At 29.0% G+C, this 27,097-nt stretch overlaps 3 protein-coding genes across 4 annotated transcripts; 1 reads left to right on the top strand and 2 right to left on the bottom strand.

Moving 5' to 3' along the window:
• The first annotated feature begins 232 nt into the window (after positions 1-232).
• On the top strand, positions 233-9,702 carry Ubc6 (ubiquitin conjugating enzyme 6). Of its 2 annotated transcripts, XM_015330012.2 has the most exons (5): positions 233-1,325; positions 2,482-2,562; positions 4,872-5,076; positions 7,393-7,554; positions 9,568-9,702. In XM_015330012.2, the coding sequence occupies exons 1-4, from the start codon at positions 1,282-1,284 to the stop codon at positions 7,546-7,548; spliced, it is 486 nt and encodes a 161-aa protein (XP_015185498.1). In that variant the 5' UTR covers positions 233-1,281; the 3' UTR covers positions 7,549-7,554; positions 9,568-9,702. The 2 variants fall into 2 exon arrangements, with proteins under 2 accessions (XP_015185498.1, XP_015185499.1); XM_015330013.2 differs by lacking the exons at positions 7,393-7,554; positions 9,568-9,702 and adding an exon at positions 6,236-7,087 and having other exon boundaries at positions 238-1,325.
• Positions 8,939-15,285, bottom strand: LOC107071229 (inhibitor of growth protein 1). Its single transcript, XM_015330025.2, has 3 exons — positions 14,227-15,285; positions 13,214-13,417; positions 8,939-13,085 (listed from the first exon to the last, which is right to left on the bottom strand). Exons 1-3 carry the CDS (start codon positions 14,360-14,362, stop codon positions 12,508-12,510), a joined length of 918 nt encoding a protein of 305 aa, XP_015185511.1. The 5' UTR covers positions 14,363-15,285; the 3' UTR covers positions 8,939-12,507.
• A 4,494-nt stretch (positions 15,286-19,779) lies between these two features.
• Positions 19,780-25,895, bottom strand: CPR5 (cuticular protein 5). Its single transcript, XM_015330021.2, has 4 exons — positions 24,200-25,895; positions 23,812-23,977; positions 23,396-23,715; positions 19,780-22,903 (listed from the first exon to the last, which is right to left on the bottom strand). The coding sequence occupies exons 1-4, from the start codon at positions 24,299-24,301 to the stop codon at positions 22,724-22,726; spliced, it is 768 nt and encodes a 255-aa protein (XP_015185507.2). The 5' UTR covers positions 24,302-25,895; the 3' UTR covers positions 19,780-22,723.
• Between the last annotated feature and the right edge of the window lie 1,202 nt (positions 25,896-27,097).

Genomic DNA, 27,097 nt, shown 5'->3' with positions numbered 1-27,097 from the left:
GTACTTGTCATTGGTCCGTTTCACTAACAGTTTGTCCAATGATAACCAATCAAAAAGAAGATCGTCCATTCAAACGTAAAAGAGAAAATAACTAAAACAAACCAATTTGATTAGTTGAAAATCATGTAGAAGAATAAGTCCAAAGATAGCCAATCAAAAAGAAGATCAATTATTGAAAGGTAGAAAGAAACTAACTAGGAAACTAGTGTGGCTAGGGAAAAATCAAGTTGGCGGATTGATAACGCAAGCAAAACGGGTTGTCACACAAAGGGAGAAAGCGAAGTTAATAGTGTATTGGTACTAGAAAGATAGAAAGAGATAGACAGAGTGAGTTTCTGTTCTTAATCATTTCTTATTCTACCTAGTTCGGTTCAGTACAGTCCAGCTGTTCGTCGTTTTTGATAGTCTCTGACGAATGATTTGTTCGGGACAGTAATAAGTTTTTGTCGTAAAGCAGAGGCAGAGGGGGTATTAGCGCTGGCGCGGCTTCATTGCTAAACTCGGGGGAAAATGATGAAAAATTAACGCTTCGTGCTATATGTGTTGCACATAATATATATATATACATATACATATATGTATATATATATAACGATAAGCCGAATCCGAAGTGTTCATTCCAAAGTCTTTAAAAAAAGAAGCTCATTTTGAACGACCTATAACGGTATTATATCGAAAGAAGGAGGAAGAAGAAGAAGAAGTAGTAGAAGAAGAAGAAGAAGAAGAAGGGTGGCCTTCGGTGTATGACAAAAGGCTCCTAGTGAAACAGAGAGAGACAAGAGACGCCGTTGTACGCAGTAAAGGAGAAGAGGAACAAACAGTCGATTTTTGTTACGACCTACGAGATTGTAAAAAAGAAACGACTACGACGAGTGACGAAGAGTGAGGAGGGGAAAGAAGGAAAGAAAGAAAGAAAGAAAGAAAGAATAAAGAAAGAAAGAAAGAAAGAAAGAGACCGAAGTTAAAGAAGTCGTAGCAGAGGAATCGTATCGGGTGGCGTGGTGTTTCATTTCTCTCTCTTTTTTTTTTTTTTCTACGAACCCTTACGTTTTGTTTTTCTTTTCCTTCTTCTTCTACTTCTTCCTTCTATCCTTCATTAAATCTCATTACTCTTGCGCTATTAATTTTTTGCATCAAACTAAAGAGAGAGAGAGAGAGAGAGAGAGAGATAGAGAGAGATAGAGATAAAGAGATAGAGGTGTTGAAAAATTAAATTACAAAACTGTCAAGAAATTCATTCAATTCGACGATTTTGGTGCGACCAACCCTTTCGTCAGAGGGATGTCTACCCCTGCAAGAAGAAGACTAATGAGAGATTTCAAGAGGTACATTCTTTTTATTATTATTATTATTATTATTATTATATATATAATTCTTTTTATTTGATTCATACTACTACTACTACTACTACTACTACTACTACTACTTTGTACGTTTTTCATTTATTATTATTGGTGTCTTTAGAACAATTATCCTTAATTTATTAGGATTAGTATAACGGAATCTTCTTTAAATGGAATAATAATACACACTATTACAATTACTGTATATGTGTGTATTTATTGTCTATGTATTTGTTCCTCTATTGCTGCTGCTGTTTGCTGTTGCTGTTGCTGTTCTCGCGGGAGAGGATGAATTCGAGTAATCCGAGCATACGCAACGTGCTAACGTCATTGTGAAGACCAAGTTATTATTAGGAACTTGTGCTTGTGAACAGAGTGCACCCTGTTTTAATGTTTCTTTCATCTACTATTTTACCAAGCAAAAACTTTATACGAATAAATCCTCTTTGTTTATCTATTTATTTATTTATTTATTTATTTATTTATTTGTTTGTTTATTTTTATACAGTTTTTGTTTTGTATTTTCAAGATTTTGCTTTCGTAACAAAAAAAATTCATGATCATTATTGTATTCAATTGAAAGATAATTTATTTCATTTTATACTATATATTATACAGTATATTTCATTTCAATTTGATTTTGTTTTTATTCAAATAAAATATATATCAAAATCTTGTTGTAATACATTTGAAATGAATTTAATTCAATTTGTATCATATTTTTGGAAAAAACAAAAAAACAATCAATCATTTTTAATGACTGTAAATATAATTAAGGATTAGAACAATTTTATGAATGATGTCAATTTTGGCACAAGTTTTATTTTTCGTTAATATATATATCTAATAGTCTTTTTTTTCTTTTTCTTCAAGTTGCAATATTCTAATATATATATATATATATATGTATGTACATTTGTTATTATGTAAGTTTGCTAAAATTATGTTTCATTGATTTTATTGATCTAGCACACAAGTAGAAGTCTAGCATTCATTGCGAAAGAGTAATTATTACAGTAATGATAATAATATATAAATGATCTAATATAGTAAATATCTTTATAAGATAAATATACAAGTTAATGTAATTAATTAATCAAATATATATATATATATAAATATATTTTGTTTAAAACAGATTACAAGAAGATCCACCTACTGGAGTATCTGGTGCACCTACGGACAATAATATTATGATATGGAATGCGGTTATATTTGGGTAAGAACCTCACACTTGATTTACTCTTATAGTATGTTAATATTAATTTACATTAGCTTTGTTAAAGTATTGTAAAGAAGAACTGTATAATTTTAATCTTTAACACTAGATATATCAGACCAGACCAGACCAAACCAGACTAGACTAGACCAGTCATTTTGACTGGTTAGATTAGATCAGTCATTTTGATTGGTCAGGACCATTTCAATTCAAAATTTTGTACTTCATGTAACATTTGATTTTCAAAATGATGTTATGACTTTTTTTTTAGGTACAAGTAGACAATACATTTTTACATTTTATGAACTTAATCTTTTGTTTATATTTATTAATAACAAAAATAATGTTTGTCATGGACACTTATAACCAGTACCAGTCAAAATGACTGCTTCATATTTCTATGAAGAAATTCAATGATAACATAAAATTGGGCTAACTATAACAATCGATGGGTACTGTAATGTTTTATTTACACAAATATGATTTTGGGATAATCATGAAACTAATACAAAGTGGCAAACTTTGTATAAGTGCACAAGGACAATTTTGTTTCAAGTTTCGAAATTTTGGGGAAAAATTGGACAATTATCCAAACAAAATTGAAGACTTTTCTTGCAATATTGTACGCAAATTGAAGAAATACAGCATGTGGCTCGTTTATCAAAGTTATTGTACCAATTCAATGGATGCACACTTACCGTTTACAAGAACAAACCAGACAAAACATAAATACATCAAAATTGATCAAACTGTTAAGAAATGACCTAAAACTGTATAATTTTATAACAGAACTAAGTCTCTGATCAAATGACACGAAAATATACCGTGAAATCTAGTTCCAAAAGATGGCCACTTCAAGTCTTCCAATGGATGCACACTTAGTGTTTACAGGAACAAACCAGACAAAAGATAAACACATCAAAATTGATCAAACTGTTAAGAAATGACCTAAAACTGTATAATTTTATAACAGAACTAAGTCTCTGATCAAATGGCACGAAAATATACCATGAAATCTAGTTCCAAAAGATGGCCACTTCAAGTCTTCAATATTTTACATTTAGCCAGAGTAAATTGCTTGGATACTGTATAAAAATACAACAGAAAATATCTCTCAGAAAGGTTGTTTCGATTAGCAGAAGAAGTTGCTTCAGAATATCAGACTTCAAAGCAAAAACCACACGAAGCTGACATACCAACTACAAGTGGCCCAGTTTCTGTATAAAAATGTTGTCAAATAAAATATTGCAATTATAATAAAACTACAAATATTTACAATAGATGCAAGAAAAAGTGTATACGGAAAGTGTAAATACAGTAAAATCTACATAAGTAGAAATTGCGACCAACAAACTAAATAATTAAGCGTATTGTTATTTAAAAATGTCTATAAATTCATTTATACATTAAAATTATTATTGTTAAACATGTTTTGTTATTTTTTAAGAGTACATAAAAAACTGGAAGCCTCAAAAAGTATTTTTTGTTTTATACAACAGTCATTTTGACTGGTCTGGTAGAAATTAGTTATATTGAAAATGGTGGTATATCTAGTGTTAACATTATAATTAATTACTATAATTAATATTATAGTTCTTAATCTTTACAGTAGCTTCTTTAAAGTATTACAATGAAAAATTGTATAATTTTAATCTTTAAAAATACTTCTGTATAAATTAAGACACTACTGTAGTCATTGATGACTTGAGAGTAAGAATATCGTACACATGCGAATGATTTAACACTATAATTAATTACTATAATTAATATTATAGTTTTTAAGCTTTACAGTAGCTTCTTTAAAGTATTACAATGAAAAATTGTATAATTTTGATCTTTAAAAATACTTCTGTATAAATTAAGACACTACGATAGTCATTGATAACTGGAGAGTAAGAACATCGTGCATATGCGAATGATTTATCACTACAATTAATTACTATAATTAATATTATAGTTCTTAATCTTTACAGTAGCTTCTTTAAAGTATTACAATGAAAAATTGTATAATTTTGATCTTTAAAAATACTTCTGTATAAATTAAGACACTACGATAGTCATTGATGACTGGAGAGTAAGAACATCGTACACATGCGAATGATTTAACACTATAATTAATATTATAGTTTTTAATCTTTACAGTAGCTTCATTAAAGTATTACAATATGAAAAACTGTATAATTTTAATCTTTAATTATACTTCTGTATATGTTAACAAACTTACTAACTAACTATATATTATTATTCATATTTAATCTTAATATAATTATGAATGATAGTATAAATATTAAAATTTGAATTTGTTTTAGGCCACATGATACTCCTTTTGAGGATGGTACATTTAAACTCACAATAGAGTTCACAGAAGAATATCCAAACAAGCCACCTACAGTAAGATTCGTTAGCAAGATGTTTCATCCTAATGTATATGCCGATGGGGGTATTTGCCTTGACATTTTACAAAATCGTTGGAGTCCTACATATGATGTTTCTGCTATCTTAACATCTATACAGGTAAATTATAATTTATTGAACACTTTGACTACCATGTTGATCATATATGACCAGCCACAGTGGTCACAGTTTCTCTTAAGACACCACAATGTAGTCATTGGTAACCAGAGTGTATTACAATTGTAAAAAACTAAATGAAAATTGAAAATTAGTGTATTTGAATATGGCCGATATATAAAAGATACTTTAAAAAAAGTGTTCTATTGAATAATTACCATTTTTTATTATTATTATTATTATTATTTTGCTATTATATTCTTTGAATAATAAAAGTGTCATGGCGTCTTAGGTAAAATATATGATTTCAATATGGCAGTCAAAAAGTTGATAGATATCTTTAATTATTTCATCATAATCTTTTCAATTTTATACAGAAATATATTTTATATAATATACAATATATTTTGATTCGTATTCAAAGAAAAAAAGAATTAATTATACGAACAAAATTTAATTGATAAAAATGATGAATAGAATTGAATGCATTTGCATGAAAGTAACAAACATTGTTTACACGTACATAAAAGTAATTTTCAATCAAAATAATTGTTGTTAAATTATATAATATACATAAATGAATAGTTTTAAATTTAAATTACATTAAGTAAACTTATATCATTTCAAATATCTGAGATAAAACAACTTGAAAAGATATTATGTGTGATATCACATGAAAAATCATGAAGGTAAAAAATGATCCTCTCTAAGATTATTAAATGGATAAACAAAACAATAATTAATAATAACTTTTCATTATTGTTTTAATTGTTAAATGTAAACTGTTGAAACTTCTTCTTTTTTTTATTTTTTTTTATTTTGAATTTTCAAGCAAATTATTTTCTTAAAATAAAATGGCGAATTGTTCAAATTTTCTCTTAACAGCGGTTGCAATTCAACAAAGTCTAGCGTAGGTCATTGAACAAAATGTGACATGCACTTGAAAAATGTTTACATTCTGCTGTCTTAGAAGAAAGATTTGTCATTAATTCATTGTCAAACAAAAATAGTATTTTAACCAGGTGTCTGTCCAAAAAAAAAAAAAAAGAAAAAAAAATTGACATGAACAATTTTGTCAATAAAAAAAAAAAAAAAAAACAAAAAGAATAATCAAATGTTAAATTAGTTGTCTTGTAACGAAATACGACTTATGTGGTTGCAGTCGCTGTTAAGTGACCCGAACCCGAATTCACCTGCCAACTCAATGGCAGCACAACTGTACAAAGAGAATCGACGCGAGTACGAGAAACGAGTGAAGGCTTGTGTGGAGCAGAGTTTTGTGGATTAGTCACAGAGACGTTTATTCATGAGAGATGCTGTCAATGCAGCAGCATTGATTCAACCAACCTCTACAGCCATTAGAATATGATGGAGGAGAGATGTGTGCAGCCTTACCAAGGGAGCTTGCGCTGAATCTTTTAGCATGTTTCTTCCAAAAAAAAAAAGAAAAAGAAAAAAAAAAGAAGCTCTATTGAATTACAACCAACAATGTGCAACATTAGATCGAATTTTTACAATGTTGAATAATAAATTATTATAAAATTGTGTAATTTATTTATTTCGATATATTTGATGATAAAAATAACATGATGAACAACAACAACAACAACAAACAAAAATCAGTAATATTAAATAATAACATTACATATGTATATATACATATATATATGTATATATATATATATACATATATGTATTGACTTTTTGTTTCTGTGCAAAAAAAAAAATATTAATACCTTTGAAAAAAACAAAAAAAGAAAGCGCAGATTTATAGTTTTATTTTTTAAATTAGATTTTAGTAGTACTCTCTTTGTACAATACGTAAATTCATATATATGTATATATATATATATATATATATACATATAAATATTATACATATATACATATATATATATAATTCGCGCTATCGTATAACAGACACGTTGACGTGCGCGCACACACACATACACACATAAAACATTACATACACGCATTACACACACACTTAATAATAAATGCATTATTTCACTTTTATAGTCTTATTACTTTTTTTTTTTTTTTCAAACCTTTTGTTTGTTTCTTTTTTCTTTTTTTTTTAATGTTTTGTCCCTGTTCTTTTCATTTCAGCTTGAAAATTGAAACTTTTTAATAATACACCCCGTAGTGTGTACAAATATAATTAATGTGTGATGTATTTATACAGTTGTTCCTCCTCCTACTTCTTCTTCTTCTTCATTATTTTCTTTTGTAACATATTGTTGTAATATTAAAAAAAAAAAAAGAAAAAAGAAAACGTTGATTATACTATCCTTTTTTTTTTCATTTTATTTGTTACAGTCATTACTGGATGAACCAAATCCAAATTCACCGGCTAATTCTTTAGCAGCACAATTGTATCAAGAAAATAAACGTGAATATGAAAAGAGAGTAGCTACAGTTGTTGAACAATCTTGGTTAAATTTTCAAGAAAGTCATACGGAAGATCCTCGCTGACATTAAGTATGCCTTTTCTATTCTTCTGTATTTTTTAATTATACCTTGTGTTGTGTTACATTTCAAAACAAATCTTTATGTTACACGATCAATGTTAAAAATCTCCTCTGGTCACTGTAAAAGCACGCAATTGGGAGAGGGGGGATTGGTAAGACAAAATTGTCTTTTTATGAGGAAGAACAGTTCAAACTCTCCTTGTTTTGTGTTACATTTCTAAAAAACAAATCTTTATGTTACACGATCAATGTTAAAAATCTCCTCTGGGCACTGTAAAAGCACGCAATTGGGAGAGGGGGGATTGGTAAGACAAAATTGTCTTTTTATGAGAAAGAACAGTTCAAACTCTCCTTGTTTTGTGTTACATTTCTAAAAAACAAATCTTTATGTTACACGATCAATGTTCAAAATCTCCTCTGGTCACTGTAAAAGCACGCAATTGGGAGAGGGGGGATTGGTAAGACAAAATTGTCTTTTTATGAGGAAGAACAGTTCAAACTCTTCTTGTTTTGTGTTACATTTCAAAAAAAACAAATCTTTATGTTACACGATCAATGTTAAAAATCTCCTCTGGGCACTGTAAAAGCACGCAATTGGGAGAGGGGGGATTGGTAAGACAAAATTGTCTTTTTATGAGGAAGAACAGTTCAAACTCTCCTTGTTTTGTGTTACATTTCTAAAAAACAAATCTTTATGTTACACGATCAATGTTCAAAATCTCCTCTGGTCACTGTAAAAGCACGCAATTGGGAGAGGTGGGGGGATGGTAAGACAAAATTGTCTTTTTATGAGGAAGAACAGTTCAAACTCTCCTTGTTTTGTGTTACATTTCAAAAAACAAATCTTTGTTACACGATTAATGTTAAAAATCTCCTCTGGTCACTGTAAAAGCACGCAATTGGGAGAGGGGGGATTGGTAAAACAAAATTGTCTGTTTATGAGGAAGAACAGTTCAAACTCTCCTTATTTTGTGTTACATTTCAAAAAAACAAATCTTTATGTTACACGATCAATGTTAAAAATCTCCTCTGGTCACTGTAAAAGCACGCAATTGGGAGAGGTGGGGGGATGGTAAGACAAAATTGTCTTTTTATGAGGAAGAACAGTTCAAACTCTCCTTGTTTTGTGTTACATTTCTAAAAAACAAATCTTTATGTTACACGATCAATGTTAAAAATCTCCTCTGGTCACTGTAAAAGCACGCAATTGGGAGAGGTGGGGGGATGGTAAGACAAAATTGTCTTTTTATGAGGAAGAACAGTTCAAACTCTCCTTGTTTTGTGTTACATTTCTAAAAAACAAATCTTTATGTTACACGATCAATGTTAAAATCTCTGGTCACTGTAAAAGCACGCAATTGGGAGAGGGGGGATTGGTAAGATAAAATTGTCTGTTTATGAGGAAGAACAGTTCAAACTCTTATATAAATATGTATATATGCAGATATAAGAGAAAAAACATATAACCAGATATTAATGATACCTTGATAAGAGTAGATACTAATTAAGAAAAGAAAACATTTACAGTGTTATAATAAAAATGATGATGCTGATGATGATGATTATGATTAATTTCAATGTTAAAATAGAAATGAATGAATTCATTCATTTTCATATTTTTCATTAATATTCGTTTGTTTTTGTTTTTTGTTTTTACAGAAGACAAGAATAATTAATGAATCACAGTTAATAATTAACACTAGATTTTACAGATGTTTTATTCATTATTATTTTTTTTTAATGATTTACGTATATTTCATTACGTAATTAAAAAGCACAATATAAGTTTTTTAAAAAATAGTATTTAAATTTGATAAATATATAATAATCAAATATGTTCAATGATCAATTTGTAAATCTAGTATTAATATATTATTCTTACACACGATGATTTATTTTACAAATATTCTTTTTTTATATATATATATATTGTATATAATTTCACTAAAGAAATATTCCAAGACTTTATTTATAATAAAATGAATTTTTCTCTATAAAATATATTTCAAATTTATCATTTCAGATTTTGTAGTCCTGGAATGACATGGAAAACTGCACTGAGCAAACTTATGTGATCTATATTTATAAGTATACAATAAATACGTGTATGGTTTTGTTGTTTTTTTTTGTTTTTTGTTTTTTTTTTGTTCATAATAAACTACACACACTCTTTAGGTGCTTTAACATAAATAACAAAATAATGATGATAATAAAAAAAAAAAAAACATAAAATAAAATACACATATATATATATGTACAAATACTCTTTTTTGTATTATTACAAACAAACAAAACAAATAAACAAACAAACACAACGTGTCGACATTAATAAGAAATTATAATATTGCAAAATGTTGTAAAATGAGTTTTACCTTCTTCTTACACACATTGAAAATAATTTTGTTTTTATAGAGACAAATGAAAACTGAACTGTATAACTTGATAATATAGAATTTATGTTATAAATCAAGGGCATTTGTACGTATATTATTATTATTATTATTATTACTATTATTATTATTCCTGTTTTGCGTCTATTCGATAGAACGATAGAACAATTAATGAAATGAAAAAAAAAAATTTTTGTTAAGTTTCCATTTACTTTATATATATATATATACTGTATACTGTATTATTTATATCAACGGCTTCAAGCAACAATTTAATCATTTCATTTTATTTGATTTTATTTTTCATATAATTATGTTTATTATTTTAAAACATAAATTGTGAAGATTTTAATCTTAAATCAAAATTTTTATTTAAACATTATTATTATTATTATTATATAATATTAAATAATAATGCTTGAAGTCATTGAAAAAGAAAAAAACAAAACAGATATATATATATATATACATCATCTTATCATACATTTAAATAATTTTGGTTTTTAAATTATATTTGACTTTTGTTTTCTTTACTTTACTTTACTTTATTTGTGATAAATATTTTGGAAGAAAAAAAAACTTTAAATTGAATAATAATAATAAGGAAAAATACAATTTTTAATAATTAATCATAATGCAATTTAACCAACTGTAATCACAATTTGTATAAAATATAATAATAATATTGTTTGTTTTTTTTTTTTTTTTTTTATTGTTTGTCTTCAAATAAATTCTGAAATATATTATATTTTATGTTGTACTTTTATCTTATATTTTACACATATAGATTTATATATTAATTAATTAATTAATTAATTAATTAATTAAAAACAAATATAATAATTAACATAAAAATAATAATAATGAGACTTATACAGCTCATTTCATTTACGTTTTTTAATATACATACTATTATTATTATTATTATTAATATTATTGATATTACATTATTTTTTATTTATTCATATACAAGAAAAACAAAAAAGAGAGATAACAATATTTTTCGATAAATTAATATAAATAATAAGATACATGTGAGAATTTTAAAATAACAAAAAGAGAAAACTTAGATGAAAAATTATATTACAATTCTCGACAAAAAAAAAAAAAAAAAGGAAAAAAAAAGAAAAAGAAAGAAAAACAAGAAAGAAAAATAATAATAATAAATTCTATTGAGAACGTATCCCCTTCCATGTCATAAAAATTATTAAAAATTATATGTTGCGCCACTTTAATATTGCCAGTTATAGATAGAAAGATAATTTGTTTAAACAATTGTTCTTATATAATATATATATATATATCTTCTATATCTATGAATTATCTTATTATTAATAAACAAAACAATTTGAATATTTCATCAAGAATTTTCACAATGTCACATTGTCGTTTATAATTATTTAAGAATTGTTATAATTGAATAGTATGTAAATACACTAAACACCATTATTCTTCTTATACAAATTAATTACATAGAATAATTATTAAGAAAACATTTTCTCTATAAACTACTTTGTTATTAAATATATCGAGAGACTGTAATTATTAATTTTAGATTTTTGATCTTTGGATTTAAACCAATTTCAATGGTGGTATAAGTCAAATTGTCAAGTATCATTTATATACAGTATGAATTAAACTAAATATCAATCATCTGAATAACTTTTACAATTTATTGTAGAAGTAAGATGTTCACAATAATTAATTGTTAATACAAGAAGAAGAAGACACTGTTTGTTTTTAAATTATTCATCAGCAGATAATGTGTTTTACATGTTTTTTTTTTTTTTTAATTTGATTGATTACAAAACATAAGTCTCTCGTATTCATTGTCTTGTCTATTCTTCTCTTTAACATTATTTTTCAATCTATTTCAATAAAATGATTTTAATAATCAACAATGTAAATGTTAAATCAAACTTTCTAAGACAATTTTAACAAATGTTTTAGAGAATATTTGTTTTTTAAATAACTGCAAGCATATATATATACATAAATATATAAATACAATAATAATAGATGTTAGATTATTTAGAAACCAAATGAAAAATCAATATGGATATTTATAATAAAAAAAATAAAGGCAACTTTCATTCAAATGTGTGAATAACAAGAATTGAAAATAAAATGTGGACAAGATCAATTATAATTTCATTTAAAATGGAAAATATATATGGAAGGTGTAAGAATACACTTATGGGAGAAATGCAATTAGACCAAAAAGAAAATCAAAAGTCTCAATTATCTGTATATGAGTTATATATATACTAAACTACAATCTAAAAGTGATGTTACTGATAAAGTTATATGAGATAAAACTTTAAATTTTATTTTAAATATTATATATATATATATATTTTTCTTGTGTCATTAAAATTGTAAAAGTTATTCAGATGAACAATCACTTAAAGTTTGACTCATCCTGTATATATATATATATAGATAATTATTTTTATTACTAATACGAAAAATGAAATTCTCAATTCTAATTTACATTAAATAATATTGTTTTGCACAAAATTACTTTTTGATTGTTCCAAAAGTTTTCAACAAGTAGTAGTATACTTTGTTTGCTACGATTTTTCTTCTTTTTCTTTATTATACCTTTCAAGTTCTTTCAAAAATTGTGCTTTCGGTTTCATAACATTTGGACGATCTCCACGACACTTTGGACAAAACCATTTTCCTTTTGGTTTAGTACTAAGTGATACACAAGAGAAATGGAACCATTCTATTGGACATAAATCATTATCACAAAGTATCATTTCTCCATAAGAAATTTGATCGCAAAGACAATAAGTAGGTTCATCTGGATCTATCGCAAGATCATCTTCCAATGGTGGTGGAGTATCCTCCCTATGTTGATTATGTTGATTTCCTTGTCTAGATTTTCTTTTCTTCTTTTTACCTGTATTAGTTGTTGCTGTTTTCTTTTGATTACCATTACTAGCACTGGTTAAAGTATTTGATCTTGTTTCAGATACTACAATCATATCCATCGCATGTCCTGATTCAACCAATGTTTCTGTTCTTGTTCTTCTAGCACGTTTTGGTAAACGTTCACTGCTATTCGCATTGGTCGATGAATTCGAATTAATATTCGAATTTGATTCACGATTGGATTCACAGTTCTCTTGTTCTTTACCAAAATCTATTAAAAACATTGTGTTAAAATATTATTATTATTATTATTATTATTGATTAAATGTTGTTATTGAATATTTGTAAGAAAAGTGAGAGTTATTTTATAAGAAATAACAAGTATATGTGATGACATACCTAAATTACGATAATCTACTTCAAGTTGTCTAGATTTACTGTCTATTAAATCTTGAACCTGTTGTACAATTTGTAATTTTTCATCACCAATTTCTTGAGCAGCAATTAATGCTTGTTGAACTCTTGCAAGTGCTTTTCTTCTTACAGTTGAATCTATATCATTTCTTAGGGTATCTTGTTGTTGGTCTACTTCTCTCAAATATGCTATGTTAGATTGAAAAAGAAAAAAGATATTAATATAAATATATTGTAAACATTTAACATATATATTATCTTATTATATTACAGTCTATATATATATATATATATATATATATATATATATATATATATAGTTAATTTAGTATTATAGTTTAGTTAACTTTTTAGTTATTTTTAGTTAACTTTTTTTTAGTAATTTTATATAGTTAATTTTAATTTATATTATTATATATATGGTTAGTAATAATAAAATATATATATATTTAGTAGTAATAAAATATATGTATATATACATTATAGTAATATAATTTTTTAGTTAATTTTTTTTAAGTAATTTTTTAGTTAATTTTAATTTATAGTAATATATATATATACAGTTAGTAATAATATATATATATATATATATATATATATTATAGTAATATAATTTTTTAGTTAATTTTTTTTAGTAATTTTATATAGTTAATATTAATGTATAGTAATATATATATATATATATATATTTAGTAGTATTAAATATATGTATATATATATTATAGTAATATAATTTTTTAATTAATTTTTTTTTTAGTAATTTTATATAGTTAATTTTAATGTATAGTAATATATATATATATATATATTATAGTAATATAATTTTTTAGTTAATTTTTTTTTAGTAATTTTATATAGTTAGTTTTAATTTATAGTAATATATATATATATATAGTTAGTAATAATAAAATATATATATATATATATATGAGTAATAAAAATGAAAGAGATTTTGTGCCACGAGGTTTGAATCATATTATTATTTATATAAAACTTACTTTGACAAGTGGCATCTAATTCACGAAGACGCGAAACATATCTCTGCAAATCATTTGGTAGATTTTCCACACAATCCAAATAATTTTCAATATAAGTTGCTGAATAAAGGGCCTCGACGACCGCTTGATTTAACATTTTTTTTCTCAGTTTTTCGTATCACGTTTTAACAGAAAAAATATTATGTGTATATCTATATACATACATAAATATAATACATATATATATATATATATAGATATATATATATATAGTAGATATTTTTATGCACGTAAACAGCATTCACCAATGATGTAAATTGCACACCAACTAAAGTCAACTTTCTTTAAACGTCTTTTAACATATTACTTTTTTCTAATTACGTTTTTCAACGAATATTGTTAAACTGTTATTGTGTATGTAATAATGCGGTTAATTTACGGAAAAAAACAAAATCACAATACGTCTGTTTTTATACGCGTGCGCGACACATATAAACGTTTTTTTTTTACTTCTTCACTGTTTTTATCTTTTCACCTCTTTCTTTATTCTTTTTTGTTTTGTTTTGTTTTATTTTGTTTTTATGTTTTTCTTCTTCTTTTTTCTTTGTTTTTTTTTTGTGTCTTTTTCATCCACATAAACAGACGTTTCGAAAGTCGTCACACCGGTTTCTTCTCTCTTTTCCTCTTTATTTTCTTCTTCTTCTTCTTCTTTTTTTTTCTTTGCATGCCAATATGTTCCACCTACGTTCATAACCTATTCACGTTTAGAATAAATAAAACATATCTCGTTCGTCGAATATCACTTTGTTTTTCTTCTTCTCCTCCACTTATTAATTACACACATACGACGTTATTTATTTATTTGTCCTTTTTTTGTATTTATTATCGTATATAACACTATTTAGTAATATAGGTTATAATTTGACAAAAATGATTAATCTGACGCACAATAAACGTTAGTAACACCACGCATTCCAATTTACGTATCCTACCTAAAAACACATGTTTTAGAAGCAAAGCTACAACATTAGCCATAATTTCACGTGAACCAATGAAATAACTCGATTAACTCGAATATGATCGATATCGTCAACTCGATTGAACGCCATCTTGTGTCGTCGATAATTATAATTCTTTGGATAACTTTTTTATTCGATTTATTGTCAATGCATTTATAATTAGAAAAATTCAATATTATTAGATAAATAATTATTATCAACATTATAAATGATTATTTTCTTTTTGTTTATCAAAAAGTCAACATTTTGTTTTTGTCGTAAAAAATATTCTTTTTAAGATTAACCAATGGGAAAACGTTTAATTTTTCATAGACATGTTTTCATTGGTGCATTTTAAAAGCAAAGATTATATATGTTTAATATTTTTTTATTATTCTTCTAACGTTAATTGTATTCATTAAAATAAATAAACGAAGCTTGAATTTTGATTTTCTTTTTTTCTTAAATAATATCTTTGAAAATAAATATTTTTAGGAACTAAAGAGAGACAGAGAGAGAACATTTGCATTGCAGGATGTGTAAGGTAGCGACATCGTTACTCGACGGGGATAGAATGAACTACGTATGAAATTTATGAAAATGTCGATAATATAGATACTCTGTTAAGAAAGTTTAACTGTTACCGACGAAGCATTTACAGAAAACTGTTTTCTTTTCTTGTAATACAAAATGACTATTTATATGTTACAAAAATGGAATTAACTTTCTTTTAATTCTTCAGATATATATTAATTTATAATATTTAATTTTATTTTCTATTCGGATCTCTGGCAGGGACGTTGATGTAACAATTCGACCTATCTACTTTAATTTTGAATTTAGTCACCAGATAGCGTATTCAAGTGCTACAGATCCCAATAGTTTTATTTTTTTTTTTTTTGATATATTACTCAATTTATCACCTGTTTAAAAAGAGATAGAAAAAAAAGCACAAACTATTTTAAAATAAATTTCATATTTTATTCAATATTGATTGAAACGAATTTAATCGAACAATTTCTATTTCGAAATTATTACTAAAATTACAAGAGGCCACTAAAGAGGACAAACTCATCATCCATCATTCCTTGTTGCGATGCATCATGTTCATCAAACACTTAAATCTGTTTGAAGTAAGGCAATCGTCGATAGGACGAATTCAAATATTTTCGTCCATCACGTTGAAATTGTTCCTTCGACGAACATCTTTCCCATAATTTTCTAGCCAAATAAGAATTACCTTCAGCTATTTTGTTTATTATTCTTCCTTCACTCTCGAGTATACAATGCAACATTGTACTCAACTCTTTACGCATGGTTTTCTTGTTTCTTCGTCTCAATGAGTAATCTGTCAAATTAAAAAAACAGAAAAAAGAAGAAAAATTGAGAGAGAAAAACAAAGCTGACAATGGAAATTAACCCTACATTTATTAAAAAAATTTAACCCCTTAGCACTCGGCAGATTAAGTGACAACTCGAGTGGCGCTGATACGGCGCCCAAGCTGATTTCAAGTCTTTTGTTTACACCATCCTGCTTATTTACGATAGATGATAAGATATTTATTTTAACGTTGAATTATTACAGTTTTATAAATAATTACAATTTAAAATTACTTAACATTGTTATTCAATAATATTAAAATTTATATTTTTACTAAACCAAGTTATTGATTATTCCTTCTGAACGTTTCAAAATTGTTCGTTTAATTTTAACACGTTGACGCCGGCGTCGATTTTCAGTGTCTGCGTTGTGGGGCGGCACTCGAATCTAAGATGCGCTTCATCTGGCGGCGCGTGATTTTTGCCTGTTCAAACCTGGACCAAGATGGACCACCGGTGGTACGTGCCGCCCGATGGGACAGTCAAGCGCGGGCCACCGGTGGTACGTGCCGCCCGATGGAACAGTCAAGCGCGGGCCACCGGTGGTACGTGCCGCCCGATGGAACAGTCAAGCGCGGGCCACCGGTGGTACGCGCCGGCGTGAACGTGTTAAATAACTACCCCTTTCCCCCCGCCCCACCCCCCACAAGGCAATTTTCTTATTCTATTTTAAAAGAAAAACTTTACAAATGTTTTTTTTTTAAATAATTGTTAACGATACAATAATAATTGCGAAAAGTCTTTAAGTAAATGTGTGCGCAATAATCCTATACCCAAATGAGAACTTCAATTAGCAACAAGTTCGTGTATTACTCTTTCTCTTCGCATGCAAACTTATTTTCTCATTTGCGATTCTCTCAAAAGGCTATATGACCCTCGACTTTTAAAGAGAGGAGGAGATAAGTAAGGGGGTGGGAGGGAAAGAGGGGGGAGGAGAAAGAGAGAGAGAGAGAGAGAGAAAAAAAAGAAAAGAAAATAAAAGCGGGAAACCTTTTTTTCTTTTCCCATGCAACAACAAAAAGGGAAGGTGGGAAGGGGAAGGGTAAGGAGGGGAGGGGATGCACAAAGTTGAATATCTAATACGTCTAGCTTATGTTTATCGCGTGTTTACTTACGTAAGCATTAATAATACTACTACTACTACTACTACTACTACTCATGACGGTATTACAGTATTAACGTTATCGTCACACACAAAAAAAAAGAAAATCCATCAGATTGATGATATATCTTTGTAAAAAGTACATTGACTCTGTTTTTAAATGAAAACCGTAAAAATGTAAAATCCCTTTTCTGTGTTAGGTTGCGTCATCTTGTGATACTCTTGTAAAGTGCCTGTAGGCAGAGTTGAACAGAAAGATAGAGAGAGAGAAAGAGAGAGAAAGAGAGAGAAAGAGAACTCGGAAGGGTTTTTTGCAGGAAACGTACTACGCGGCAAAAAAAAAAAAAAATAGCAGTAATTTCTGTCCCTTAGAGGCGCACGTGCGCCAGCCGAAAATCTCGGATATATTCCCGTTCGTCGAGCCGAGTTGAGTAGGATTTCCCTCATTGCGGGGCCTGTTTAAACAAGGGGAAGCAGAGTCATTGTACCTATACCTTCTCTCTCTCTTTCTCTCTCTCTCTCTCTCTCACTCACTCTTTGTTCTATAGAATGAGAAAGAGAGAGAGAAAGAGAGATATTCTTCTTCCCTTGTCTTGCAAATGCAGCTGCGTGTATTACACATACGTAATATGGAACACTGGCCACGTTTATGAAAAGGTATGAGGGTAATCGCTACGATAGAAATATACTTCTTCCTTTTGAATAAACTCTGACTGTAAAAGGAGCAGTAAATTGCTTTCTTTTCGGTGTCTTCCATTTTATACGTTTTTGTTAAGCAACGTGTTTGGGGAACTTCGAAGAAGTCGTGTCTCGTATAATAGTTGATCTTTTTGTAAATATTTAGTTATAGGGTTAGTTTTGTTATAGATATATGTATATGTTCCTTCCTGTATTATATATTATTATACATACATATACACACGTGTGCACGACATATTGGTAATAATAATAATAATCGTTCACATTTATATTTTTGACAATAACAAATGAAACTTTTTTAGCATTCGACATTTTGGTTGACGATTTTCTGAAAAATATTCAACGGTGTTTCGTCTCCTTTTTTTTTTTTATCTCAATCTTTTATATTTTTGTTTTTAACGAAATTATTTCAATCAACTTTTTCGTATGTTAATTTTATATTCAAAAAAAAAAAAAAGAAAATTGTAATTAATTTTAGAAATAATTTTAAACGAAAAGTTAATACTCAATTGAACAGTTGCTTTGATTTAATCTCATTTATTATTTTTGATTCCTTATAGAAGAACACTTAAGAACTTTTAACGTTTTAACGATAGGAAAAAAGAATAAAAAAAAAAAAAAAATAGAAACAGAGAGAAAATCCAGTAATAGTTAATAGAATTGGTAAATAGACTAACGTGAAACAAATATCGAGTGTTCGAGTTTACTGACGTTTTTCCAAAGGGAACATATTTTATTCATAAAACCCAAAAAAGACGGCAAAATGTTATCGACGATTTGCTTCTTTTTTTGGGAGGTCTGGAACTGTCCTTTAATGTTGACGAATCCAAAAAAGAAAAAAAAAAGAAATAAGAAAAGAAGAAAAAAAAAGCGAATGAACTACGAAGTTGAGTTCGAGTCGAGTCGAGATTTTTCTTTGTTTATGTTTTTTTTTCTTCTATTTTCGTCGATTACTTAATCCTTTGAATGCTAAAGGCGTATATATACGCTCTCACAAATCCATCAATATACACGAAAGGCGTAAATATACGCCCTCTGTATTTTTTTTTTTTTTTTTACTATAATACCATAGCAACTAAATATTGTGCAATTATTTCAATAGTCGTTTAATTAATTACTTTTATATTTGAAATTCGTCTATTTTTATTATTTACACTTTTCCAAATTCAAGCAATCAAAATCGTGGCCCTTGCATAGCGGCCCGTTGCTCCGTTGCCTATCCGTATACAGGGCTCCGTTGCTTATCCGTATACAGGCTCCGTTGCCTCGCCATCTACCGGTTCGTTGCCTGAACTACCCATTTTTTTTCAAATCACTCCCTATTCTAAAGAAGTTTTCACTTCAATAAAGGTCACCGGTATGGTCTCTGAGTGGAATAGCTGATAAAAAGTACACTTTTCCAAATTTAAGCAATCAAAATCGTTGCCTTTGCATAGCGGCCCGTTTCTCCGTTGTCTATCCGTATACAGGGCTCCGTTGCCTATCCGTATACAGGCTCCGTTGCCTCGCCATCTATCGGTTCGTTGCCTATTCGTATACAGGCTCGGTTGCCTCGCCATCTACCGGTTCGTTGCCTGAACTACCCATTTCTTTTCAAATCACTGCCTATTCTAAAGAAGTTTTTACTTCAAAAATTAGAAAAAAATTCATAATTTTTATTTAATTTGTCATTATTATTATCTGTTTTGGTCAGAATAGTCGAATGGAAAAACAGTCGAAGCGACTTTACATGCGAAAATAGCGCCATTCATATTAATGGATAGAGACCCTGTAGGAGGGACGCGCCATGTGGATTACAAGGCTGAAAATATCTGCGGGGGACAGCTTCCGTTGCATTGCGCAGCCATGTTTATCTTTAGTCTGTATTAACGGCTGTGATTAGTTTAAGTTTGGAATACTTCTAGTTTTTATTGTGATATTTATATTTAATTGTTTCGTTTTGTTTTTTAGTAGTTTTCTATAAGTGTAAGTTTAATTTACTCATTTAATAATTACAAGTGTATAAATGTACAAACCTAACCTATAACTTATCGTTTGTTTACAGACTTATTGCCTATTATCAAATCAAACTTAATTGAATCTTTCTTATCTGAATTTATAATAATTTTTTTTTGTGTAACCTGTTCTATTTTAATATAAATTTTTAATTATCATTAACAATATAGTTCATTTTTTTTTCTCTGTATTTAATGCAATTCATTATTTCAATGTTTGAATATTTCGCGCGCAATCACGTGACTACACGACGAGTTCCTGTCCCCCAGTAATGTACATGGCCCGTCCCTCCTATAGGGTTTCTATTAATGGATTGGTTCGAGAGTGCACCGCAGTCAAAGGGTTAACCAACAAAAGGATAAAAGAGGAGGAGGGAGATATAACAATAATTATTTCAAATGATATATAATATATAATATATATATATATAGCGTGAAAACTTATCTCTTTATTTCAAGGTTCACACAACTGGTAAATATAATCCGTGCCGTATGTGCAAGTGGTACATGAAAAACGGCTTACTTATGCTTAAAAGTATGAGGATTATTACACATATGTTAAGTCGTATTGGTAATGGTGTTTGAAAGGCTTGGTTGAGGTTGAGATTGGGAGAGTGGGCTTGGGTTGGATAGTAAAATAAAAGTATTTTTATTGATTAATTAGATACAACAAATTAATTACACGATTTTAAACCATAGATCGAGTCAAGAACAATACATAAAGAAAACTATCACGAATTTTTCTCGCAATATTTTACGAGACAAATCGATGATTTCGATAGAAGCAAAGAGAGAAAAAAAACAAAATACACGAAAATAAGGATAAAATGTATTAATGAACACAAAACACAAAGAAAAAAAAAAAATAAACAAAAACAATTAGAAGAGAAATAGAATAAGGGAAAGAGATGTGTGGTGTGCTAAAACGGTAAATGTAAGTGGTAGTGGTGGTTGTGGTTGGTGTTGGTGGTGCTAGTAGTAGTAGTAGTAGTGGGTTAGAAAAGGTGGAACGACCGATGACGGAAAAATAATGCGAAAAAATTAATTCAAATTCGGCTGATTCGACATTAAACTCTCGATCTCCCTGATCGTCAAACTTTTTTTTCGGAGAACCAATACCAAATGCTAAAAGAAAGAAAAAACAAACAAAAAGCTGCACGTTGAGACGCAAGCATTACGTGTGTGTCACAGAATGTTAAATTATTCAAAATCATATAGCCTGATACATTGGTATATATACATATACATATATACATATATATATGTTACTATGTGATGTATAATATGTACGTACGTATATATATATATATATATATATATATTTAATGAACGTGTATTTATAGCAAATACGTGCGATGGATCCAATTGATCCTTCTCCTCCTCCCCCTTTTCCACCTCCACCTCCACTTCCTCCTCCTCCTCCTCCTCCTCCTCCTATTTTTCCTTCCCAGACGCGACAAATCAACTTCAATTTTAAAAATCCAAAATCTTTCCCTTCTATACGATAAAAAAGCAACCCTCCTTCCCCCCCCCCTTCCAAACTTTGACAATACTTTTACGATTCCTTTCTTTCTTCTGTTACACGATTATTTTTTTTCTTCTGTGTCCTTTCAAACGCTGCTTGTGTTTAAACAAAAAAAAAAAAGAAAAAAAGAAAAAAAAATAATCAAACAACGATATAAACATTCCGATGATAATCCTTTACGATCTTTTATAGGAACAGTTTGAATAGAATCCTTCAAGTTCAACTATCTTGGAAGATTAAATCCAGGATTATTTTAGATGGATGGACAGGTTTGATGTTAAGTCAAAGTAAAAGTTCGATTGAATTCGACGAAGGAAGGGAAGGGTGGGGGCCGGGGGTTGAATTAAGGTGATCGGATTAATTTTCATGATTGGTGGAATCAAAAAAAAAACCATATATTGTTGTTGGTGACAATATGTGGGAAAAAAAAACATAATATATATATATATATATAGATTGTACTGAGAAGATTGTCTCATTGTTTTACGAGAAATATCAATGATAATCCTATGCAATTATGTAAAATACAATTGTGTAAAGTAAATTTGTGCAGGTTCGGGGGTTGGAAGGAAAAGAGGACGAGAGAGAGAGAGAGTGAGATAAAGAGAGAGAAAGAGAGAGAGAGAAAGAAAGAGAAAGATAAAGAGTGTGTGTATATATGTGAGAGAGAGAGAAAGAGAGAGACTAATTTGGATAGAATCGCGACGCGAATAGAAACACATAGAACAACAAACGATACAATAACGAACAATGCGTGTGATGGGAGAGAGACTTGGTCGTGTCGTCGAGTAAAGCCGAGTCGAACGAAGACATATCGGGTCTAATGAACCTTCACGACACCACCGGCGCCATAAGCACCCGCTAGAAGAGCTTGCGTACCATACAAAGATCCTGCCCTTAGTCCAAGTCCAAGTCCAAGATTTGCAGCAAGTAAATTAGGCGCTGTCAAAGCTGACCCACTTACGAGAGAGGATCGAATTAAGGGTCCACCAATAGCAATCTACAAATTAAAAATTATCATTAGTGTTTATTTACTTCAATGGCACATAGTTTTGTTCAAAACCTTTTCATCTTTAACACGTTAAGTGCCACGTGAATTATTACGGAAATCTTTGTCAGGCCACGCACGTGGTCGTATGCGTTAAACAAGTTCAGTGTCAGTCATTTATGACTGACGTGGCCTGAATGGGAAGTTTAGTGTTAGTCACTTATGACTGACGTGGCACTCAACGTGTTAATCCAAACTTTAACCCTTTAAATTACGAGCGCCGTATATATCCGGCATCCACGTGATAACTTTTGTGTAAGAGTGCCGGATATATACGGCATCTGTGCGTGCTTGTGCACGTGCTTCCGTACGGTGAAATTGTTACGGTTACGATTTCGTATTATTAGTTTAATCAATTCAATAGATTTATCATATAAATCAGATTGGTTGTTAGTGTAGAAAAAAGTAAGATCAATGATTGATTAATAATGAAGTATAATTTACCTGAGGACGTAGAGCTACTGCGCCTGGTGCTGTAGCAGCTGTAAGTACTTGTCCAGGACGAGCAATGAGTTGAGGTCCTGTTGCAACTGCAACGGCAGGTCGAGAAGCGGCTACAGCAGCGACCGGTGCAACTGATGCAGTAACTGGTACGGCAGTTTTTGTGACGGTTACGCTAGGATCCTTTTGTACGACGGCATTAAATCCGTTGATTGGATCAGCGGCATAGGAAACAATACGTCGAGAACCATCAGGTTCGATAAGACTGTAACTACCTTGAACTACATCACCACTGCGTGTTTCTTCTTGTGCCTTGTTGTCACCTGTGATAAGTGATTACAAGTTTGATGATAATAAATGAACCATATATATATAGAATTGTTACAGAAAATATAATATGAAAATAAAGAAATATTTACCAGTAAGTCCGTCGGCAACGCTATAACTAAAACTGTATTGAGGATTGGGATCGTAATTTTCTGTTCTGATAACAGTGGCTGGTGCTGCGGCAAGTCCAACTGTGGCTGCTCCTGGCAGAATACCTCCGTGACAGGCTGCCAGGAGAGATGTAAAAAAACCAAGAGTCTGCATATTAAAAAAAAAAAAAAAAAAAAAAAAAAAACAGATATAGATTAAATATGGTGTAAAAGATTATCTGATATATAATCTTATTATTATATTTTTTTTCTGTACGTTTTAGTGGACAAGAAATTCATGCAAGGATTCATAAGTCAGAAATGATTTAAAAATATGAAATGGGATAAAGAAAGAAAAGAGAAATGGATTAATTTAGTAACGCTGGATTACTTTGAAATCCATGGTAATTGGAGTCTGGACGTTTGCTGGTTGCTGCCCCGAAGACTGCTTGCTAAGAAGGACCGTGCAAGCTGACTTTATACCAATCGGCATCGGTTGTCCTCTCTCCCCCTCTCAATATTCTATTCGTCATACGTATTTTCTTTGTGTGTGTTCGAGTGTGTGTGCGCGTGTGTATGTGTGTGTGTGTTAGACGCATACAAAGTGATTGCACTCGTACTTGGGTGATTTCGTAGGACTCTGTTCTACGCGATCGTGCGTAGGATATTCGTCCTATGTATTCCGTTTTCGTACAATTCCGTCGTCTAGAAAGGAAATCCCGTGATTTCATCTTGACAAAGAATTTTCAACAAACTTCAACGATTCTTTGATTTTACGCTTTTCTGCTTCCCATTTTTTTTTATTTTTTATTTCTTTTCATAGCATTTAGAATGTTTGTATCAACTTCAATCAAATTCGTTTGAAATTTGTTGCAAAGTTTATGCACGTGTGTATTATTTTTTATTTTTGCATACTTTCGAAGAGTATATTCTTTTTTTTTCTTTCTTTTTGTTTTTTTTTTTACAGCTGTATAGATTTGATTTTTATTTCAGATTATTTATTTATTTATTTTTTTTATTTGTTATTATTTAGTAAGTTGACGTTGATTCATGATGAAAGATGTAGACATTTATCAAGGTAATATTTTGCGAATAGGCAAATATTTATATAAGAAGAGGTTAACTTATGCGCATACTGGATCATAATACAAAATCTTATTCTTGATCTAGGTCGCTGTCAAAAAGTTTGAAAAACGTTATCTTGTAAGTAACGTTCTAAATTTGTTGGAAAACGACCTACTTCGTAGTGTTAGAGATGGATTTGTTGAAAATTAAATTGAAGAAAGAGAGAGAGAGAGAGAGAGAGAGAGAGATAGAAAATTGGGTTGTCAGAGTGAAAGAATATGTAAAAAGGGCAAGTCCATTTTGTTAATCGTTAAGACATTAAAATCTACTATTAAAGTCCTTAGCTAGGTCTTCCTTACTTTTGTTTCCATTAAAATACGAACGGGGGATGATTCTTAATTTTGTCCAACCTCGTTTAGTCCACGTTACGATCGACCCAGTCCAATTTTATTACTTACTTGATAATATCGCATTAATTTGGAAAAGTGCTCTAGTTTCTATTAATATTAGAACCCTTTTCTTTTCTTTTTTTTTTTTCTTCCCATTTATTTTCTTTTGAATCAGATACAAATTCACGACCTGGATCTTGGATGTAACAGGTGTAGATATACAACCTTAAATAGAATAAGTGAGATGAAAAACGTAAATATGTCAAATTTACAAAAAAGGTCACCAGATTTCAATGTGTTCGTGTTTCATTTAACATTTATATTTTACTTCGGTGTGTTTTATTAAGAATTTATCATGAATAAGATCTTCACTGTATGACAAATTTTTCTATTCAAATAAATATATATATATATATTGGGTTGTCCTGAAAATTCGTGCCAATTTTGACGAAAGATTGAAATGCAACCTCCATTTAAGTTTCTTTTTTGTTATATATTTATTACATAATAAATATAACTATATATATAATTATAAAAATAATATAATAATATATAATAATAAATAATAAATGTAATAATAAATATAATAATATAACAACTTACAAATTTCGTGCTTCTCAAACTTTTCAGGTTTTTTTTTAGCAAAAGAACTTTAATGCCATCTATCGAAAATCGGCACGAACTTTTGTGTTATATATTTATTAAATAATAAATATAACTATATATATAATTATAAAAATAATATAATAATATATAATAAATAATAATAAATAATAATAAATATAATAATATAACAACTTACAAATTTCGTGCTTCTCAAACTTTTCAGGTTTTTTTAGCAAAACAACTTTAATGCCATCTATCGAAAATCGGCACGAACTTTTGTGTTATATATTTATTACATAATAAATATAATTATATATATAATTATAAAAATAATATAATAATATATAATATATAATAATAAATAATAATAAATATAATAATATAACAACTTACAAATTTCGTGCTTCTCAAACTTTTCAGGTTTTTTTAGCAAAACAACTTTAATGCCATCTATCAAAAATCGACACGAACTTTTCGGACAACCTAATACTTTGAAATTCATTATATCTCCTTTATTTAAGTATTTCTAAATTTTTAGAATATTTCTGATATGAATTTTCTAATCAATTTAACAAGAATAAAACTATGATTAGATTATTATAAAAAAAAGTAAAATAAAGTAAATAACAGAGAATGAAAATTGGTACATGATTTAATATTAAACGAAGGTTACATCAACTTGGTAACCTAATTAAAGTTACATATAATAAAAGAACAAGAGATATCGGTGAGACGTTTATCGTAAGAGGATGATTAGGTGGTATCAAATGATGACGATGTGTAAATTAATAATCGATATCATTGCAACATTTGGTAATAAAATCTTTGCTTGGTTTGCGAGGACATTTGACATAGTGTTATACGTTGAAATCAGGATCGAGATCAAGATGAAGAAACAAATAAAGAAAGAAAGAAACAGTAATAGAAAGAAAGAAAGAAAGAAAGAAAGAAAGAAAGAGACAGAGAGAGAGAGAGAGAGAGAGAGAGAGAAGGGTGGTTAGTAGCTAACACGACCGATACATGTAGGTCAAGTAATTCGAGTGGTAATTTAAGTAGCACCCAACCAACGTAGTTGCTAAGAACGTTCTTCGTAATTCTAGATCGGCTGGTTTCACAAACACTCGGATGATATCTCCAGGTAAAAGCACTAAAAGAAGACATAGGTAGACGACACACATATACACACAGGTATCACCATTGCAGAAAGTATTGGTGAGGGGAGAACGATA

This window comes from Polistes dominula, unplaced genomic scaffold (assembly GCF_049000335.1).
Source record: "Polistes dominula isolate Pdom_NZ unplaced genomic scaffold, Pdom_raw_medaka contig_26, whole genome shotgun sequence".
Taxonomy (NCBI): domain Eukaryota; kingdom Metazoa; phylum Arthropoda; class Insecta; order Hymenoptera; family Vespidae; genus Polistes; species Polistes dominula.
This window is presented reverse-complemented; position numbering and strand designations above follow the sequence as displayed.

Excerpts from the sequence above, each read along its gene's own strand:
- LOC107071229 (XM_015330025.2), bottom strand. The coding sequence starts at position 14,362 with ATGTTAAATCAAGCGGTCGTCGAGGCCCTTTATTCAGCAACTTATATT. Across the intron at positions 13,418-14,226 it reads ATTAGATGCCACTTGTCAAA|CATATTTGAGAGAAGTAGAC; the intron begins GTAAGTTTTATA and ends AATCTAACATAG. Across the intron at positions 13,086-13,213 it reads AGTAGATTATCGTAATTTAG|ATTTTGGTAAAGAACAAGAG; the intron begins GTATGTCATCAC and ends TGTTTTTAATAG.
- CPR5 (XM_015330021.2), bottom strand. The coding sequence starts at position 24,301 with ATGCCGATTGGTATAAAGTCAGCTTGCACGGTCCTTCTTAGCAAGCAG. Across the intron at positions 23,978-24,199 it reads CAATTACCATGGATTTCAAA|ACTCTTGGTTTTTTTACATC; the intron begins GTAATCCAGCGT and ends TTTAATATGCAG. Across the intron at positions 22,904-23,395 it reads CAGTAGCTCTACGTCCTCAG|ATTGCTATTGGTGGACCCTT; the intron begins GTAAATTATACT and ends TTTAATTTGTAG.
- Ubc6 (XM_015330012.2), top strand. The coding sequence starts at position 1,282 with ATGTCTACCCCTGCAAGAAGAAGACTAATGAGAGATTTCAAGAG. Across the intron at positions 1,326-2,481 it reads CTAATGAGAGATTTCAAGAG|ATTACAAGAAGATCCACCTA; the intron begins GTACATTCTTTT and ends TGTTTAAAACAG. Across the intron at positions 2,563-4,871 it reads TGGAATGCGGTTATATTTGG|GCCACATGATACTCCTTTTG; the intron begins GTAAGAACCTCA and ends AATTTGTTTTAG.